This window comes from Suillus fuscotomentosus (genome assembly GCF_016647785.1).
Source record: "Suillus fuscotomentosus strain FC203 chromosome Unknown F5891scaffold_3, whole genome shotgun sequence".
Lineage (NCBI taxonomy): Eukaryota > Fungi > Basidiomycota > Agaricomycetes > Boletales > Suillaceae > Suillus > Suillus fuscotomentosus.
The window spans coordinates 844,602-860,788 of NW_024539515.1; the positions used below are offsets into that span (position 1 = coordinate 844,602).

At 48.7% G+C, this 16,187-nt stretch overlaps 6 protein-coding genes across 6 annotated transcripts; 3 read left to right on the forward strand and 3 right to left on the reverse strand.

Annotated features, from left to right (window-relative positions):
* Window positions 1-438: 438 nt before the first annotated feature.
* F5891DRAFT_940851 (uncharacterized protein) lies at window positions 439-6,289 on the forward strand (the record flags this gene model as incomplete). Its single annotated transcript, XM_041374302.1, has 13 exons — window positions 439-816; window positions 864-2,146; window positions 2,276-2,421; window positions 2,472-2,564; window positions 2,617-2,757; window positions 2,806-2,896; window positions 3,366-3,448; window positions 3,758-3,883; window positions 4,450-4,575; window positions 4,625-4,744; window positions 4,796-4,921; window positions 5,140-5,259; window positions 5,310-6,289. 13 exons carry the CDS (start codon window positions 439-441, stop codon window positions 6,287-6,289), a joined length of 3,813 nt encoding a protein of 1,270 aa, XP_041232726.1.
* Window positions 6,290-6,297: 8 nt separating this feature from the next.
* On the reverse strand, window positions 6,298-7,381 carry F5891DRAFT_1274036 (uncharacterized protein). The gene is made up of 5 exons (XM_041370164.1): window positions 7,163-7,381; window positions 6,968-7,099; window positions 6,896-6,913; window positions 6,672-6,839; window positions 6,298-6,617 (listed from the first exon to the last, which is right to left on the reverse strand). Exons 1-5 carry the CDS (start codon window positions 7,358-7,360, stop codon window positions 6,399-6,401), a joined length of 735 nt encoding a protein of 244 aa, XP_041232727.1. The 5' UTR covers window positions 7,361-7,381; the 3' UTR covers window positions 6,298-6,398.
* Window positions 7,382-7,890: 509 nt separating this feature from the next.
* On the reverse strand, window positions 7,891-11,576 carry F5891DRAFT_1161238 (patatin-domain-containing protein). Its single transcript, XM_041365254.1, is given in 22 exon segments — window positions 7,891-8,725; window positions 8,777-8,860; window positions 8,918-8,942; window positions 8,992-9,077; window positions 9,131-9,201; window positions 9,255-9,356; window positions 9,406-9,446; window positions 9,500-9,673; window positions 9,724-9,821; window positions 9,873-9,901; window positions 9,924-10,115; window positions 10,165-10,314; window positions 10,362-10,392; window positions 10,446-10,458; window positions 10,508-10,614; window positions 10,667-10,709; window positions 10,729-10,769; window positions 10,827-10,882; window positions 10,918-11,023; window positions 11,074-11,146; window positions 11,200-11,370; window positions 11,424-11,576. The coding sequence occupies 22 exon segments, from the start codon at window positions 11,468-11,470 to the stop codon at window positions 8,246-8,248; spliced, it is 2,220 nt and encodes a 739-aa protein (XP_041232728.1). The 5' UTR covers window positions 11,471-11,576; the 3' UTR covers window positions 7,891-8,245.
* On the forward strand, window positions 11,577-12,709 carry F5891DRAFT_1000272 (uncharacterized protein). Its single transcript, XM_041360097.1, has 4 exons — window positions 11,577-11,846; window positions 11,902-11,989; window positions 12,048-12,205; window positions 12,260-12,709. Exons 1-4 carry the CDS (start codon window positions 11,739-11,741, stop codon window positions 12,314-12,316), a joined length of 411 nt encoding a protein of 136 aa, XP_041232729.1. The 5' UTR covers window positions 11,577-11,738; the 3' UTR covers window positions 12,317-12,709.
* Window positions 12,710-12,911: 202 nt separating this feature from the next.
* F5891DRAFT_974929 (uncharacterized protein) lies at window positions 12,912-13,511 on the forward strand (the record flags this gene model as incomplete). Its single annotated transcript, XM_041376479.1, has 6 exons — window positions 12,912-12,959; window positions 13,013-13,084; window positions 13,134-13,207; window positions 13,257-13,305; window positions 13,343-13,401; window positions 13,445-13,511. 6 exons carry the CDS (start codon window positions 12,912-12,914, stop codon window positions 13,509-13,511), a joined length of 369 nt encoding a protein of 122 aa, XP_041232730.1.
* Window positions 13,454-16,174, reverse strand: F5891DRAFT_358926 (origin recognition complex subunit 4 C-terminus-domain-containing protein). Its single transcript, XM_041371524.1, has 5 exons — window positions 15,070-16,174; window positions 14,342-15,016; window positions 14,184-14,292; window positions 13,940-14,130; window positions 13,454-13,882 (listed from the first exon to the last, which is right to left on the reverse strand). The coding sequence occupies exons 1-5, from the start codon at window positions 16,051-16,053 to the stop codon at window positions 13,709-13,711; spliced, it is 2,133 nt and encodes a 710-aa protein (XP_041232731.1). The 5' UTR covers window positions 16,054-16,174; the 3' UTR covers window positions 13,454-13,708.
* Between the last annotated feature and the right edge of the window lie 13 nt (window positions 16,175-16,187).

Here is a 16,187-nt window from a genome sequence, read left to right on the forward strand (position 1 = left end):
AAGACTGGAGGGAAAACTGTTTGAAGGAATGGTATGAATTTATCCAAAAGACCGTCATCTTGGACCTGCTCCGTGAACATACTCTCACTGTCCAAACCTATTGGCGCTCAAATAGAATTATCGACACGGTCGCCCTGACGATTTACACAGTCTTTCGTGTGATCCAATCTCAGGCTGTTCGCTCAGGTCCCGCTGAAAACTTGCTCTCCTGTTCCTCCCATAGCCTCATGCTATATGCTGCATACTTATATCCGCTGTATCTGTCGCACTTGCTCACGCTTCTCCCGCAGGCTCCTCCGCTGCTAGCCAGCGACTACTCTAGCCTCTTAGACTGACCTCGGTTCTCAGAGAGCCAACTGCCTACCGCTTCTGTTCAGCATACTCGCTTTTCTGGACATCAGAACAATGTCTCACTTTGCTAGCCACCCGTACCATACCATGCCAACTATTCATTCCTCCCAGAATAATCATCCACTTCCTCTCAGCCCACCGGAGACCGATCAAGAATCTCTACCGGTTCAACTGCCACATGCTTCTCTCGTCGCTGGCGCAGAGCTGGAACAGCTGGGGCATTCTGCTTTGAGTTTTCCTGAGCGTTCTAGATTCCAATCCCGCAGGACGTCCACTCTGCCGTACCAGAACTCGGGAGCAGTGCGTGAAAACCGCGACCGAACTCCTTCACGGGCCTCAAAGTCCTTGATCGTTGTTCTTCCTCCATCAGACTTTCCTATGGATCATGGTCAACTAAGCAACATGTTGTCCATGGGACCTCGTCACCGTTTATCTCAAGGGATCCTCATGCCCCTGTTCCCTACGGTTGGTATCTGACTACCGAGTAATGAGTGTTCTAACTTTGGGATCAGATGTACGGGCAGCTCACTGCAATCGCACGGGAGTTCAATTTCCCGAGCACCGTAGGCTTGTGTCTCTACCATCATATCACTGAAAATGGTATCACCATGACGCCGCGCATCTCTGACGATGTCTGGCAGTACCTGTGGGCGCATCTCGTCGAGTCACGTAACGGCTCCCAACAACTACCCATCGGTGGTCGTGTAGAATTTGATATTGATCTCAACAAAGCCCGCTGGTTCGATGCCTGGCTTGCCGGTACACTGCGCGACGACAACATTGTTCCTGCTCCACAGTCCCATGCATCTATACTGCACTTACATGGAGATAGTAAGACTACATTTGCAGAGGAACACATTGCGAATGAAGACCGCTGGGAAAATCAAACCAATCAGTCGAACTCAAGGCCTACAGCTATCCGTCAGGCACCCAAGAAACTCTCCCTCGTCGATCGGCTAGATTCCACTGCGCTCCAGGATTCGTACAAAGCATCGCAGGCAGCTTCTCTGCCTCTAAACCATGTTGCGCATCAACTGTCTCCCATCCCACAGTCTGCGGTTCCGCAGACATCGAAAGCCGAGCTTCGTCGGCGTGTTAATTCATGGCGAGCGAGCGCATCCTTAGATCCTACATCAATGACAGAGTCATACCAGCCCATCCCTGATGCTACATTGGGCGCTGCGGCGATTCAGCCTACGGATGAGTACCCCTTGGAGGTAGAGGCAGGAGCCCAAGAGCCCCTGAATTTGGCAGACTATGCCTGGTCCGTCACATCCGCTGGGCCACTTAGTCCGTCTCCGGATTCTCCATCGTCTTCCTACCGTCTTCCCTCTGTTCATCTTGATCGTCGCATGCAGGAATCTGTGCTGTTGACACCGATTACAGCAACTAGTTGGGGACCTCTGGATGATGATTGGCTTTCAGACGTGTCAAGCATCGATCGTTTGCCTTCGCCTGACATTGGTAGACGTATGCTTGAGAGCGCACCCCTCACCCCCGCCACAGCCACTAGTTGGGGGCCTGCTGACGATTGGCGGTCAGATGTGTCCAGTGTCGATCGCTTGCCGTCCCCAGACATTGCTCACCGAATACTGGAAGATGCTTTAGCGAGTCCAGCCTCTGAAGGTCCAGTTTCCCAGGTTAGAAACGTATCACCTGCAGGGGAGTCATACAGCCCATGGGCGAGCATGTCTGCTTCATTGTCTTCATGGTTCGATGTTTCAAAAGTGGCGACACTTCCATCAACTACTTATAATCCTTGGGCTGGAATGCCATGGGTTCAAGTTTGGCCTTGGTCCGAACTTGAGAGTGCGGAGTCTGGGCTTTCTTATAGCCCATGGGCCATCGTGCCTGCCATCCGAGCATGGCCTTGGTTCGATATTCACGCTTGCCAGGACAATGGAGACCTGGAGTTGCAACGTAGCACCTCTTCAAATCCCTGGGTTGGCATGCCCTGGTTTAACGTTGGACCGTGGCATGAAGTTGACGGTGTACAGTCTAGAAATTCCATGTTCATCTCACTCAGTCGACAAGGAGGGTTGAAATCTGAATATCCTAGTCTAGACATATGTGAGCCGTCATTGCTCGTGATTAATGTGTGATTGCTAACTTTTCAATAGACCCAGCTTCCTACCCTTATTTCGATATTTATCCTGCTTGCGATGTGAATAGCGGCCTCAGCAGCGCTGGAGGTTATCCTATACTTGAAATTTGTGAGTTATCATATTGACTAGATTTTAGGGAGATGCTCAACCCGAACAATAGATCCTGCAGTTTACCCTCATTTTAACTTATATCCTTCGATTGCATGCTCAGTTATTAATTCTGCTGAAAAGACGGCCGCCTCTCAGCCAAAAAAATCTGTCATTGTGGAACTTGCTCCAGCTTACCCCCTATTTAATCTTTGTGAGTGGTCGTTGGCGTCACACTTTTTTCTGGGCTGATTGTTTTTAGACCCGCCTCTTTACCCGTATAACCTCAATTCGATTTATCCGGCACCAGCCATCGAATTATCTTCATCTGTAGTGCTCCCCAGTAGCTATCCGTGGTTAATTATATGTGAGTTATCTTGCGCCCTTTCTTGAACGAGGTCTAACGCGCGCTAGATTCTCCTGTTTACCCTCATGTGAACCCGTATCCACAAGCCAGTGCTGAGGTAGCTGGACCCCGGAGAGCAAAAGACGAGATTGCGCAGCCCGTTCAAGTAAAACTTCGGACCACAATATCCTGTTTTCGATATCTGTATGTGGAACAAGCGCGCATTGATTACTGGTTTGTATCTCATTGTCTCCTAGATCCTGCAGGCTATCCGTGGAGCCTGAAAACAGTATATCCCCCAACCGAAGTCGAAGATGCATCTGAAATCACTATCCACTTGTCATCGCGCTATCCATGGCTAGACATCTGTGAGTCACCCAGTATTTTCCATAACGAGTCACCCTGACTGGCGCGTTAGATCCCTCGGTTTACCCTTTCGTTGAGCCATATCCGACGTTAAATAAGATGTGCAAAAGCCCTATGAGCATATCTCAGACTCACTACAAGTCGGAATGTGTGAAAGTCACCTTAGCTAGGTATTACCCGTCATTTGATTTATGTAAGACCTCACCCTCACCCTCGAGTCTGATGTACTGAACCTTTCATTCTAGATCCTGCGGCATATCCACACTTCGACCTGTATCCTACCTTGCCAAAAATCAGGTCCGGAGGTTCGCAACAAGAGGTGTCTGCCAAGGTAAAGCAGGAGACTCAATTTGGCGAATAGTGATTCAAAATCTTTACTCCTTTCAGGACATTGTCGATAGCATATCAGTTGACCTTGCGGGCACTTACCCATACATTTGCCCTTGTGAGTTGGCTCAAGTGAAAGTGAGCAATTGCCTGATACTTAATTTGCTTCACGTAGATCCTCCCGCTTATCCTCACTTTGACCTGTATCCACGTGTTCAGATACATGCGTCCTGTGATGACAAGGATCTGACGACTAGCAAGTCTTTCGATGCGAGTAGCACGTACCCCTTCTTGGTCATTTGTGAGTTCTACATTATGTCCTACTACTCGCTTTCTCACAAAGTACGCAGATCCTGCTGTGTATCCGCACTTCGATCTGTATCCTGCCCGTACGGCAGAGTTAGTGAATCGGGAGGAAGATATGAGCGACTGCAAGTTCTACGTTCCAGAGTATCCCTTCCTTGTCGTTTGTGAGTTCTACATTTTGTTTTCTCAGTCATCTTCTCATAGCGCATGTAGATCCTCATGTGTATCCTCACTTCAATTTGTATCCTGCCCGCGCGGCAGAACCAGCGAGTTGGGAGGGAGATATAACCAACAACGAGCTTTTCGTTTCGAGTAGCACGTACCCCTTCTTGGTCGTTTGTGAGTTTTGCATTATGTCCTCTTACTCGCTTTCTCAGAGTACGTAGACCCTGCTGTGTACCCGCACTTCGATCTGTATCCCGCCATTGAGGTAGAATTATCGAGTCGGGAGGCGGACATAACCAACAGCAAGTCTTCCGTTTCGAGTAGCACGTACCCCTTCTCGGTCATTTGTGAGTTCTACATGATGTCCTCTTACTCGCTTTCTCACAAAGTACGCAGATCCTGCTGTGTATCCGCACTTCGATCTGTATCCCTCCCGTGCGGCAGAATTAGCAAGTCAGGAGGAGGACATTACCAACAATAAGCTTTTCATTTCGAGCAGCACGTACCCCTTCTTGGTCATTTGTGAGTTTTACATTATGTCCTCTTACTTGCTTTCTCACGGAGTACGTAGATCCTGCTGTGTACCCCCACTTCGATCTGTATCCCGCCCGTGCGGCAGAATTAGCGAGTCGGGAGGAGGATATGACCAGTGGCAAATTCTCCGTTCCATTGTATCCCTTCCTTGTCGTTTGTGAGTTCCACATTCAGTTTTTTCTTAGCCATCTTCTCATACTGTATGTAGATCCTGCCGTGTATCCGCACTTCGATCTGTATCCTGCCCGCGCGGCAGAATTAGCGAGTCGGGAGGCGGACATATCTAACAGCAAGCCTTCCGTTTCGAGTAGCACGTACCCCTTCTTGGTCATTTGTGAGTTCTACATCATGTTTTCCTTCCTTTTCTTCTCACAGAGCATGCAGATCCTCATGTGTATCCTCACTTCAATCTGTATCCCATTCGCGCTGCAGAGCTACTGACCCGGGAAGAATCCAACATTCTTCATGTGACTGCTAGTCCATATCCCTATCTCGTGATCTGTACGTCCTTCAATTATACTGCAAATGCTACCCATACTAAATTAGCAGCAGATCCGTCTGTGTATCCCTACTTCGATCTGTATCCTCGTATCCTCTCGAGAGTTGATGCTCCTGCTGCAAGCGGAAAATCAACTGTTAGAATGGACCACGGGTACCCAGTCTTGAATATCTGTGAGTATGCGTGCCCACTCTCTTTCTGGCTTACCAAATTATGATTTTAGACCCTGCTGTCTACCCGCACTTGGATATTTACCCCGCGCTTGGAAAGGTAGCGCAGCCATCTCAGAAGGTGACTTATATGTCAGTGCGCCCGTTATCTGCGAAAAGGCGCAGAAAGACGCACGCCGAACTACACACCGAGGTGGCGCAGTCACCTGGATTCCTTGTGGCTAGGAGAAAGTCTACAAAAACACACCATCAGCTACATGTAGAGGTTTTTGTCAACGGAGTCACTTGGACACCTAGCGGATATGTGCAAGACCTAGCACTTCCTGACAGACCACACGAAGACTCCAATCGTAGCTCGCGGCGTCGAATGCCCTCTGTGCATGAAATAATACCTCGACTGCCACATTCCCACTCGGTATCCCTCTCTAACCAGCAATTGCCGACTAGTCCATCGCTTCGAGAGAGACAACAACATGTGTTGCATAACGCTCCACCCATTCCCCCTCTCCGCATCAGCAGTCCAGGGGTGCCAGTTGTGTCGGAGTTCCCAATTCCTGTATCACCACCTGCATCACCTCCGTCACGGTTGTCACAGGCCGTGAGATCCTTTAGATCGTCGATCATGCAGGGGCGCTCAGATAACCACAACGAGAGGGCGAAATCTCCCACAGGGTCTATGTTCACTTCCTTTGATCGACGCAGCTCTATGATTCCACCACTATCTTCTCATGACCCATCAGACCGCTTGGGACGCAGTCGTGTTCAACAGGGCCTTGTTTTGCAGAGGGCTAGGGCATATGAACAATCGACTTGTATGTCATTTTCTTTCTGCGTTCACTTGGAATCAAATCTGACCATCGAATTCAAAGCTTCATCCAGGCATCGTTCTCACAGCGTGCAAGACACGCAATTACCACTGCCCTCACTGCTTCCCATTCCTGATTTTCCCCATGCAATAGATCTGAGTTTGAAGGCTGACATGGACGGGGGGTCAAGTCTGTTAAAGAACGCCACTCCTTCAACCTCGTCTTGAATTGTACATGTGTTTGTTGTATTTCTACAAATTAATCGATTCATATAATAATACTTGACCGTTGGTCTGCGTAAATGCGAACATGTTAGATCGGCAGGGATTGAAATGATCAGTCACGATACGGGGGAAGTTCATCTACTACAGGGTCAGGTGATGACAAAACATGACCACTACCTGGCATTTCTGCATTGGAGGGCGGTGGAGAAGGGGATATAGTTCCTTCGCCGTCTACACTCGGACGGTGAAGGGCTCGAACTTCGCGATTGTGGCGATCGCGCTGATCACGAAGCATCTTGGTTTTGCGGTCGTCCATGAAAGCCAGTAGAGCCTGTGATTTGATGAGGGCTGGATAACATAATACCTAGTTGTTCCAGTGACGTACATTTCGTTTGGCAGCCTCAGCGGCAGCCTTCGTTTCAGCCGCACTTGTTTGAGACCTGGCTGATTTTTTCTCAGCTAGTTCTATAGTCTCTTGTAATATTTGAGCGCCAAGGCGTAGTTCTTCGCTTTTGCGCTCATTCCAGACGTAGAGGGGCTGAAATTCCTTGACCTGCAAGGAACTCGAGATAAAGCGGTGTTAGCACAGTACTGACAGGGAAGACATACCTCCGGACGAAACCCCATCTGTCCTCTCGAGATCAGATAGGTACATACAAAAGTCATTTCGGTCAAACGCACCTCAATTGCATACTCTAGCGCACCCTTGGTTTCAATCAAGCGCCGTCTGATCGTATCATTTGTCGACTTGAACTGCCGGAATTTGGGGTTTTCAGGCTCTCGTAACAGATTCTCAGAGATCTTTGATAATATCTTGCGAGAGGCCCGTTATCGATAAGTTGTTCATGTATGATAATTGATGCATCCACTGCATACCTTCAAGGAAGCCATCGCCGCTTCATGGGAATTAGGCCTCAGGATTCCGGGGTCTATCAGACGTCGAAACTTCTGCTGCTGCTCATGCTGTCGAAGGAGTTCAAAACCAGAAACTGCTGATCCTGTCGTGGCACTGCGGCGTTGGGCTGCTGCAGCAAGAAACTCCGGGTCAGGTGGTGAATTAGTATCTGAAGACATCCTAGTCGATGTGGTTGGAAGCCAAGCGCAACTGGAATTTTCCCGTGACCTCTACTTCATATTTACACACACTGATAGTACTCGGCTCAGATCATCTAAGAATATGGTCAGTGCAGGACTAATGTTATCTATAGTAAGGAAAGTATCGAAGCGTCAGGTAGTCTATAGCACTGCGGGACAGTGGACAGTCTGAATCATCGTCTCGTGATTCTCGTTGTGCACACAGAACCTCAAAACTCTCGCAATAATCGACCACCTCTGAAACATACCACCGTTCTTGAAGGCTGAACGTCTCTGAATATGACGCTGCGGGGTGCTATTATCATAGTGTACGTGGGGGTAGTATGCACTTCAAGTAGTTGAATAGGGGGTGAATATGGCAGCTGGCCAATTTTCGGTAAGCGCTAGAAGGTCAATCGACTCCTTGCTTGAGAACACGCCAGTACGCACTAAGTCACAAACAGAAGATGATATCGTTGCTGAAGGTGTTGAGATGCGAAGCACAATCAGACGTGGCCCGTGCAGTGCGTATAAAGTACGAGCGGAACTTACCGAAATATGCATCCAAAGAGTATGAGGAGAGTAAAAATACATAATGAAAGTCATAGCTACAGTTGGTATACAATAGGAACACTAGATCAGTACTAGTCTTGATCCATTCCTTCTTCATCTGAAACCGCATCTTCATCCAATTCAGTATTCAAGTAAAGAGCGGACTGTGGTTGGAAGTGGTCCAATTCATCCTCCGATGAACTCTCACTACTCCAGGCAAATTCTGATGCATTTACACTCAAACTCCTCCCGCTGGATTTGGCAGGTCTATGAGAACCTGAGAATGGCATCGACAACGATCCTGGCCCAAGTCTTCTGAAGAATGTAGACGAGTTAGAAGTAGTTTTGCCTTGGTTCATCAGCAGATGGTTCTGGCGTGGCTGTACGCGGGCTTGCAGATGAGTTTCCAGCTCCACTGTCGTCGTTGCGATCGAGGAGTTCAGATGCCCACTTGCGACGCAGCACAGGAGAACGTAAAGGGTCGGTAATATTGTTATAGTCGTTCTCATACGGTGTACTCGTCTCAGATTCGCGTGGAGCACCAGCTGTAGGGCGACCACGGCGTAAGTACCAAGCCGTGCCATTGTCTTTGAATGCACGTTCGGTGTCCGAGTCTAATGGTATTGGCGACTCGGACCTTGTACGAAGTCGGGAGCCAGTAACGGGCTCAGGGACGGCCCGACCGTTGACAACAATATTTCGGGTGTCACCGGGATTTGTACGGGACCGAATTTGGTCCATTGCTATGCGGACTGCCTGTCGACCCATGAGAATCTCATTTTCTATGCGAAATCGATTTTCGATCATATGCAACTGAAGTCAATAATGAGCAAATGAGTGACACGGAGCGCCAGTAGCTCCGACCTTAGGCCAGGTTGCAATTTGCCCGACTTTCATCATTCGTTCGAGCTCGACCCAGTCTGGGTCGCTCAAGATATGTAACCAATCCTATCATTCAATCAGCCATCAGCATCGTATTTAGAGAATGCTGTGTGGAATACACACCAAAATTCGCGTCCTCGGCCAAATTCTGAAGCCGAGTATGAGTATTGTCGGATGGTCAGATGATTGGTACATACGTGACAGCCCCATCAAAACGTTGCAGAAAGACACTAGACCAGTCCTGTCCAAGCAACTGCGGAAGAAGCTCAAGATCACGAATCACCTGGTCGGAATGGTTTACTTGGAATCTAAAGGCACGATCAAACAAGCATTTACCTTGAAGTTCTTTGTTAGCTCTAGTTTCAGCCACTGTTCCGCCGCAGACAGAATAAAATTGCCTCGCCACCCTGTAAACGCATGAAGCACTGACTATAAAAAAAATAAGATGTTCATCCCATACCCTTTCCTTTCCTGTGAGCTACCGGTTTTCCTGCCGACCCACGAGGCGCAAAGAAGAATAAATGGACATGGGGGTTCACTTGCGACACAACCGGGTGAGTAACTGGATCATAATCAGCCGGTCATGATCGTCCAACAACAGACGATCTTACCATTGAAGTACATTTTGAGAGCTTGAAGAGGAATATCAACCCTGGTTGATGTCAGAGGCGTATGAAGATATTTCGGCAGATCATGCCTGCTTACCTTAAAGACCCGTCCTTGAACTTGCTACCCCAATTCCATGGCACTACGCGGCCATCGTGGAGCTTTTGCATGAGCACAACCGGGTTGAGAATCCCGGGTACAGCTGCTGAAGCGAGTAGGGCCGTCCAAATTATCGTATCCGGCGCAGTCATGTAATTCAAGAGCTTCGTGGGGCTGAAATAATGTCAGCTATTTTAGACTCAAAGCCCACATGACAAACTTACGCATGGCGATCAGCGGGGACAACAGAAATGTTGAGAATCCGCCCGGTCCGTAGATAAGCTTCTCGAAAGGTCATGGAACCTCTTGTAAAGAATGTGCACTATAAAACAACAAATCAAAAAAGAAACATCGGTTGAGTATGCCTGCCGACTTTACGAGCCCACACAACACTAGTCAAATCTTGCACCGGTAGCCCAGAAACGCTTTATCCATACAGTAAAGGAGTCTTCACATGCTGTCAGTTTTTGGGCGAGTTCCGGAACAAGAAGAGTCTTCAGTTCTGCGTCTGTACGTGTGCATACCAGAGCGGCAACGAGACCACCAGCAGATGTTCCGGCAATAACTCGGGGAAGCAGCCCTGCATCTAGGAAAGCTTTCACTACACCGAAATGGTCTAGAAGAGCGAGTCAACTGTCAATTACGTGGAGTAGATTTCGACTTACAATACCCAAAAGACGCGCCACCTGAGAGACATAAGGCAGATGCTCCCAGATTAGTACTAGCATTTTTGAAGAATTTCCTCTTCTCTTCAATAGAAAGCTCCGAGGACTCTCGAACGAATTGTAGTGCGCTTTGCAACTCCGTATGGTACGCTATCAAAGAATTAGACCGAATGAGATATATCCTGGTAGAAACTGACATTCGATTAAGTCCTTGGTACCCAGGAAAGTCTGGTATCTCAAAGTTGCGGATTAGGCTCCTATTTCAAGGATAAAATGCTTACCTCACTATAAAGTCTAAAAGAATCATGAATGGGAGTGGGATTGAGCAATATAAAAAACTCACCTGGAAGACTCGACTCCTACAAAATTGCTTCGGATACACGTCTCTAATACACCGAGAACGCCGCGAACATCCTTCTTCTCTCTCAAAATCTTCAACGACCGATTCACCTGACAAGTGTCGCTTTAAGCTACTGTGTTTGATGTACGGGACTTTCTTCACCTTGCGCAGAAGTTTCCAATCATAAAATGCATCCTCAGTCAACCTTTTTCCAGTCATTGAACATAAGGTATTTGTCGAGCATCATGGCCGTTTCCTTCCATTCCTAGAGTCAAAAGTGAGAGACTGATCTAAATGTCAAGATTCAGGACATGTGACACACCTGATACGTGCGCGCCCCACGAAGACGCTTTCGTAGAAGGCCCTTCTGTCCTCGCCCTTTGAAATTTGAATGAGCCACAAAGTGTCGGTACATTTAAGGTCAAACTTGCATGCCAGCAACCATTCTTTGGTGTTCACGAGTTGTCTAATAAGGATGTAGAACCCAAATTGAGCCGCAATGAGGACAAATATCAAAAGCTGGTATAGAATAAATATTGAGAGAGCCCAAAATAGTGATTGATGCTTACAAGGAGTGGCCATCGGAGCACGAGAAACGACCACTCTTGCCTCCTGCCCGGAGACTTATCCCCCTTCCGTTTTCTGGCCACAGTAAGTTTGGCAGGATCAATTAACCGAGAAATGAAGCTCCATACCTCTTCACCTTCAAGTTGATTGGAGCGAAATCGGAAAGAGCGGAGACCTTCCTCACTCGAGGGCTCTGTGGCACAGGAGAGCTGGGAACGGTGTGGGGTGAAGCTGCTGATAGAGCATCATGACCATCTAGGTCGTCCGACTGTAGGGCGTCGATGAAAGCTTGTATGTGTCTGCGGGGGGGTTCCGTCAAAACTAGAACTGACAACCAGGGCAAAGGACCAACAATTCGTTCACGTAGCCTGAATCGAGTAAATCCGCTGGCGCTTCCATCGGTCTTCTATTGCCAGCGGCGGTAAGTTGTATGAAAGAGTCAGCGAACGGGGTCCAGGTCGTATACAGCGTACACACGGTGTGGTGCTATCTGGGCCGATAGACACGTGATCTGATTTAATCCAAAGCAACTTTATCGGTTGAACCCACCTGCCCGTTGAGCTCCATTCCCTAAACTCGTTTGTATACATACAATTACTTTCTCAGTTTCCTCAGTGTATCCTACCAATTAGATATTTCCCAAAATTACCACAGCATACCCATTTACATGCTGTTCTGTCCGACATGTGCTAATCTGCTTGTAATATCCTCGGAAACAGGCTACAATAAATGGGCGTGCAATACGTGCGCATACGAGTTTCCGATCTCGAAGCAAGTGTGTATCTTGTATATTTATCATCACCGCACGGTATTTTAATGCTAGCCTCTAGATGACTTCACGCTCGCGTATGAAACGCAAGGTGGTAGATGATGTGCTTGGGGGGGAGGAGACTTGGCGGGATGCTGATTCTACTGCAGGTCAGCCCCCAATTGAGGCTTGATGTAGGAATTTTGGATACTGATCTGCGACCAATAGTCGCTTGTGACAAGTGTGGTCACCCACGCGCGTATTTCTATCAGCTACAGATTAGATCCGCAGATGAGCCTATGACGACGTGTGCGTTTAGCTTACTTCCTCTGGGATTGGGCTTACGAAATGTGGGGATTGTTTTGCTTCTTGGGATCAGTTTACAGGTAAGTTTTACTAGTCAATTTGACCCTGATCTAGCCCGGTTGACAATGGTGCAGATGTGCCGGATGTGCCTACCAGTGGCGCGAAAATTAATGGTTCTTCAAAACACATGATGCTCCTGATTCTAAATATTTCCACCAAGCGGGTGCTTTAACTTGAGTGAAGGCTTCTCTAATTTCACGCGTGCACCCCGGATTCTAGTTGTTTCAGTTGCATTTCAAGGGTGACACGTTCGTTTGACACCTGGGCCTGATTAATCTTGGTTCCAGCCATCATGGGGTTTGATCGTCGCTAGTAGGAAAATGTTATTCTCTCGTTGCCGCGATGGAAATCATCCCGTGCACAACGACCGCAGCTCCAGTTGGTTGCATCAGGAAGTTTGCTGTCTCCGCCCGCAGGCCGCAGCACAGCCCCCTGATTGGTTCGGCATCATTCGCCTATCTGATCGCGCAATGGCAGAATCCGATTGCGAGAGATAAGATCGATAAGATTTCGCGGGTATTGACTGCCGGATGCTAAGGTAGTATGAATGAGGCTATTGTTCGTCCCCCAGACATCTCATGTGATCCTGATCATCTTTGACACTGCCCATCATATTCATATACTCCGCTTTTGGTTTTATAGAACCTTCTAAAGGAGTCCAAAGGTATATAAACCCATCTGACACTCACCCCTTCTGCACTCACTCACTCATTCCTACATACAATCATGGGTTTCCTCGACGCCTTCTCTTCCCAGCAGTCTCAGTACGACAACGTTCGTTTCTCTATTACTTCATAAACAACACATCTTCAATGACACACTTACAGTACCAAAGCGATGATGCACCTCACCAAGCTACCTTGAGCCACGAACTCCTTGGCGGCGCCGTCGCATTCGAAGTGAGCTCAGTCTTTCCCTCCCATAATCAGTTCTCATGTTGGACATCAGGCTGCAAAGGCTTACGAAGATCACTGCGCCAGGAATGGCAAGCCCCAAAGCCACGCTTTGGCTAAGGAACTTTTGTAGGTCGTGCCAGATACATACATCTCGCATTGCTCATGTAGTATTCAGCGCCGGTTTCGCCGGGGCTGCCGTTGACCGCCTGGTCGAGACCAAGGGTGTAAGTACTTAGTTATTGGAATTACACGCTCTGACAGAACACTGGAACAGGCCGACGCGTGGTCTGCGCACCAGAGACAGAGAGCGCAATCGCATGGTATGGATTTTATTTGTCGCACGGTGATCCATTTTGACGATAGGTTACTTGAAGCTCAAGAGCAGATCCAGGAAACATTCACCGAAGATGTTTACGAGTCGAACTACTAGATATACTACATGTCAAATAACCTGTACTTGATACTTCAACCAAATAACCTGTACAGCCATGCAAGGCATTTCAATTTCATGGACGAGCCATTTCGTATATACAATGCCAGTGGGAATACATACATAGCCTGCACAACAACCACAGATCCTCGATTGATCCCCGACTCTAAAATGGCGAATAAAGCTATGCAGCCACGTCATTGCGCTTTTGTGAACCACTTCTTCAAGCTCGTTTTACCCATCTTGTCGACTGCCCTTTTGACATCATCCCAGCTCAAAGCACTTCGATATCGAGCGAATCCTGGAGCGATGCTAGTAGACGAGGCGGCTACACATATGAATATTTTTTCACCAATCAGGTGCTCAAACCCCTGGATTGTGTTCAACTTCAGCAGCTAAAAATAGGTTGATAAGAATTCTGAACGCACCCTCATCAGAACTTCCCGGGTACACCGGGACACGCCAATGCTTCCGCCTGCAACCTGGATCGGAGCCGCTGCCGAAGCACGGTATTGTTCACGGAAAGCGTCGTAAAGCATCTCAAAGGTTACTGCGTCATGGCCAGCAGTATGAGCATGCACGGCAGCTATAAGAAGACAGATCGAGGGGTACGGCAATGCTGGTAGAGGGGTCAGCTGAAACCTTCATGCCAGGGGAAATAAATCAACGCACTACTTAAGTGAGGGAATGGATCACGTATACGTTGCGCATGTACTGCTGATGAGAGCTGCGCACAAGTGGGAAACGGAGACGAAGGAGCTAGTGCAGCGACAATACCAACCTATTCAATGGTCAGAAAAGCTCCCGAGCTAGCCACCATTGCATCGCACCAAGATTCGTTGAAGGACCCTAATGTCGTGCGTCACAGCAACAGTTTCTTGAATTTGTTCGAGCACTTTTCGATCTGCGATAAAACTGTCGATAGCCAGGGTCCATAACGGCTCCCACTCTTCCTCGGGGGCTTCAATTCGGGCCCGTAACACTCGTTCTATAAGCTTCATCCAAAATGACAGCTCTATCGGAGCAGCGGTACGTAACATCCGCCCAGAGAACCTGCTCTTGACCCTTTTCTCCAAAAGGTTGATTGTATCTATCCTGGTACTTACCCCAATGACCGCAATGCCATTGTGTCCTTGACCGACTCTACAGCTTTGCGCAGTATCCAGCAAGCAGTAAAGGAGTGCCTGCCGAGCATGTAACGCGAAGAGGTCGAAGGCGTCTAAAATGACTACCACTGGCCGCGAAAGCGTGGTCAAGGCTGATACCAACGCGGGGAGATGAGACGGGGGAGGGATGTCGATGCTTGGGCCGGCGTCCAGGAAAGGATTGCCATCATCGTCTTGGTCATCGTCGTTATTAAGTTCACCGAGGTAGGTTTTGCCTGTTTGGAGAGAGAGCTGTCGCGCGATCTCTCGAAGTGCGAGCTGATCGTTTAGTTCGGTATGACCCGAAAGCCTGATAACAATCGGAGTCTGGTTCAGAGACGCGATAGCTCGATCTACAATCTTGAAACATTGGCTTTAATAGGTTAGACGACGGGAAGATGAGGGCAGCTTACAGCAGTCTTTCCGCTGCCACGTGGTCCTAGGACAAAACAACTATTGCCCTCCCCACGAGTGACAGTTCCTGCAAGCAGATCCTTTAGTTGCTGAGAGGCTACCATGTTGGTAAGGCCAAGACTAGCATCCTCGTCGAATTCCATACTGCAGTTTTGTAGTTCCAATAGCATAGCACGCTTCTGTAGACGGAGGCATATGCCGAGATGAGAAGGGAGATTACGAGGAATGCGGGAAGGTGACTGAGGTCTAGAAGCTGCAGGTTGATCTTTCTTGGCGGACGTCGGCTGTAGCCTATCCCTACTCGTTGCATTCGGAAGTTGATTGATTCGTTTAGGGGGGGTCTTTGGAAGTAGGTCATTCTGAGGGGCTGAAAGACGGCTTGGCGATGGAACAGCTAGTTGTGGTACGTGATATGCAACACCCGTGGTTGTGGTAGGTGTCTTAGCAGGGGGTTGCCACGTACTAGGCGCAGGTGAGGCCGTAAAAGCAAGCTTTGGGAATGATCTAGGTGTCGTAATTTCTACAAAATGCAGAAGGACGCGTCCAACGTGAGATCTGGGCGGAGGTGTTGTGCAATTGACTGGCAGTTTGGGGGGAGACAGATTCAGCTCGTCTGCGTCATCAGAGTTTTCAGGTTCTCCCTGCTTGTGAGAACTCGTCATCGAGTCGACGTTCTGTTTTCCATTCCTTTTCGAAGGTGACGAAGTGTCGGTCTTCTTGAGGGGCGACTGCCTGGAAGCCGGCTGTGTCGTGCGGGTTCGTGAGGGGCGTGCAGATTGCACTGTCCCATCCAGTTGTGAATCAGCTTGGAAGCTTGTGCTACCCTGCTGGATAACTTTCTTCGGAGAGTTACTAGACCTGGACCGAGTTGATGGTGCAGTGAGTCCAGAATCGTTCTGTCGAGCGCTGGCTCTGGTGACGCGCTTTGGAGAAGAAGCCTCAGTGACAGCGTCAGTGTCCTCACGCGTCTTGCGTTTAGGCATTTGTGATGATAGATGATTGAGATCAGGAGTAAGTAGCTTCAAGGCACTGTCGCCGTAATTTAGAGTCTCAGAACGCGCCTTGTCACGCGTCTTCAAGTGGTCACAAGTGGATGGAGTGGATGTGGACGGTGTCA

Excerpts from the sequence above, each read along its gene's own strand:
- F5891DRAFT_1161238 (XM_041365254.1), bottom strand. The coding sequence starts at position 11,470 with ATGGAAGCGCCAGCGGATTTACTCGATTCAGGCTACGTGAACGAATT. Across the intron at positions 10,883-10,917 it reads ATGCAAGTTTGACCTTAAAT|GGCGAGGACAGAAGGGCCTT; the intron begins GTACCGACACTT and ends CAAATTTCAAAG. Across the intron at positions 10,615-10,666 it reads ATTGGAAACTTCTGCGCAAG|GTGAATCGGTCGTTGAAGAT; the intron begins GTGAAGAAAGTC and ends GACACTTGTCAG.
- F5891DRAFT_1274036 (XM_041370164.1), bottom strand. The coding sequence starts at position 7,360 with ATGTCTTCAGATACTAATTCACCACCTGACCCGGAGTTTCTTGCTGCA. Across the intron at positions 7,100-7,162 it reads CGGCGATGGCTTCCTTGAAG|ATATTATCAAAGATCTCTGA; the intron begins GTATGCAGTGGA and ends GCCTCTCGCAAG. Across the intron at positions 6,618-6,671 it reads CTGAGGCTGCCAAACGAAAT|GCTCTACTGGCTTTCATGGA; the intron begins GTACGTCACTGG and ends ATCAAATCACAG.
- F5891DRAFT_358926 (XM_041371524.1), bottom strand. The coding sequence starts at position 16,053 with ATGCCTAAACGCAAGACGCGTGAGGACACTGACGCTGTCACTGAGGCT. Across the intron at positions 15,017-15,069 it reads GTGGCAGCGGAAAGACTGCT|ATTGTAGATCGAGCTATCGC; the intron begins GTAAGCTGCCCT and ends CAATGTTTCAAG. Across the intron at positions 14,293-14,341 it reads GGGTCCTTCAACGAATCTTG|GTTGGTATTGTCGCTGCACT; the intron begins GTGCGATGCAAT and ends ACCATTGAATAG.
- F5891DRAFT_1000272 (XM_041360097.1), top strand. The coding sequence starts at position 11,739 with ATGCTGTTCTGTCCGACATGTGCTAATCTGCTTGTAATATCCTCGGAA. Across the intron at positions 11,847-11,901 it reads AGTTTCCGATCTCGAAGCAA|ATGACTTCACGCTCGCGTAT; the intron begins GTGTGTATCTTG and ends GCTAGCCTCTAG. Across the intron at positions 12,206-12,259 it reads TTCTTGGGATCAGTTTACAG|ATGTGCCGGATGTGCCTACC; the intron begins GTAAGTTTTACT and ends ACAATGGTGCAG.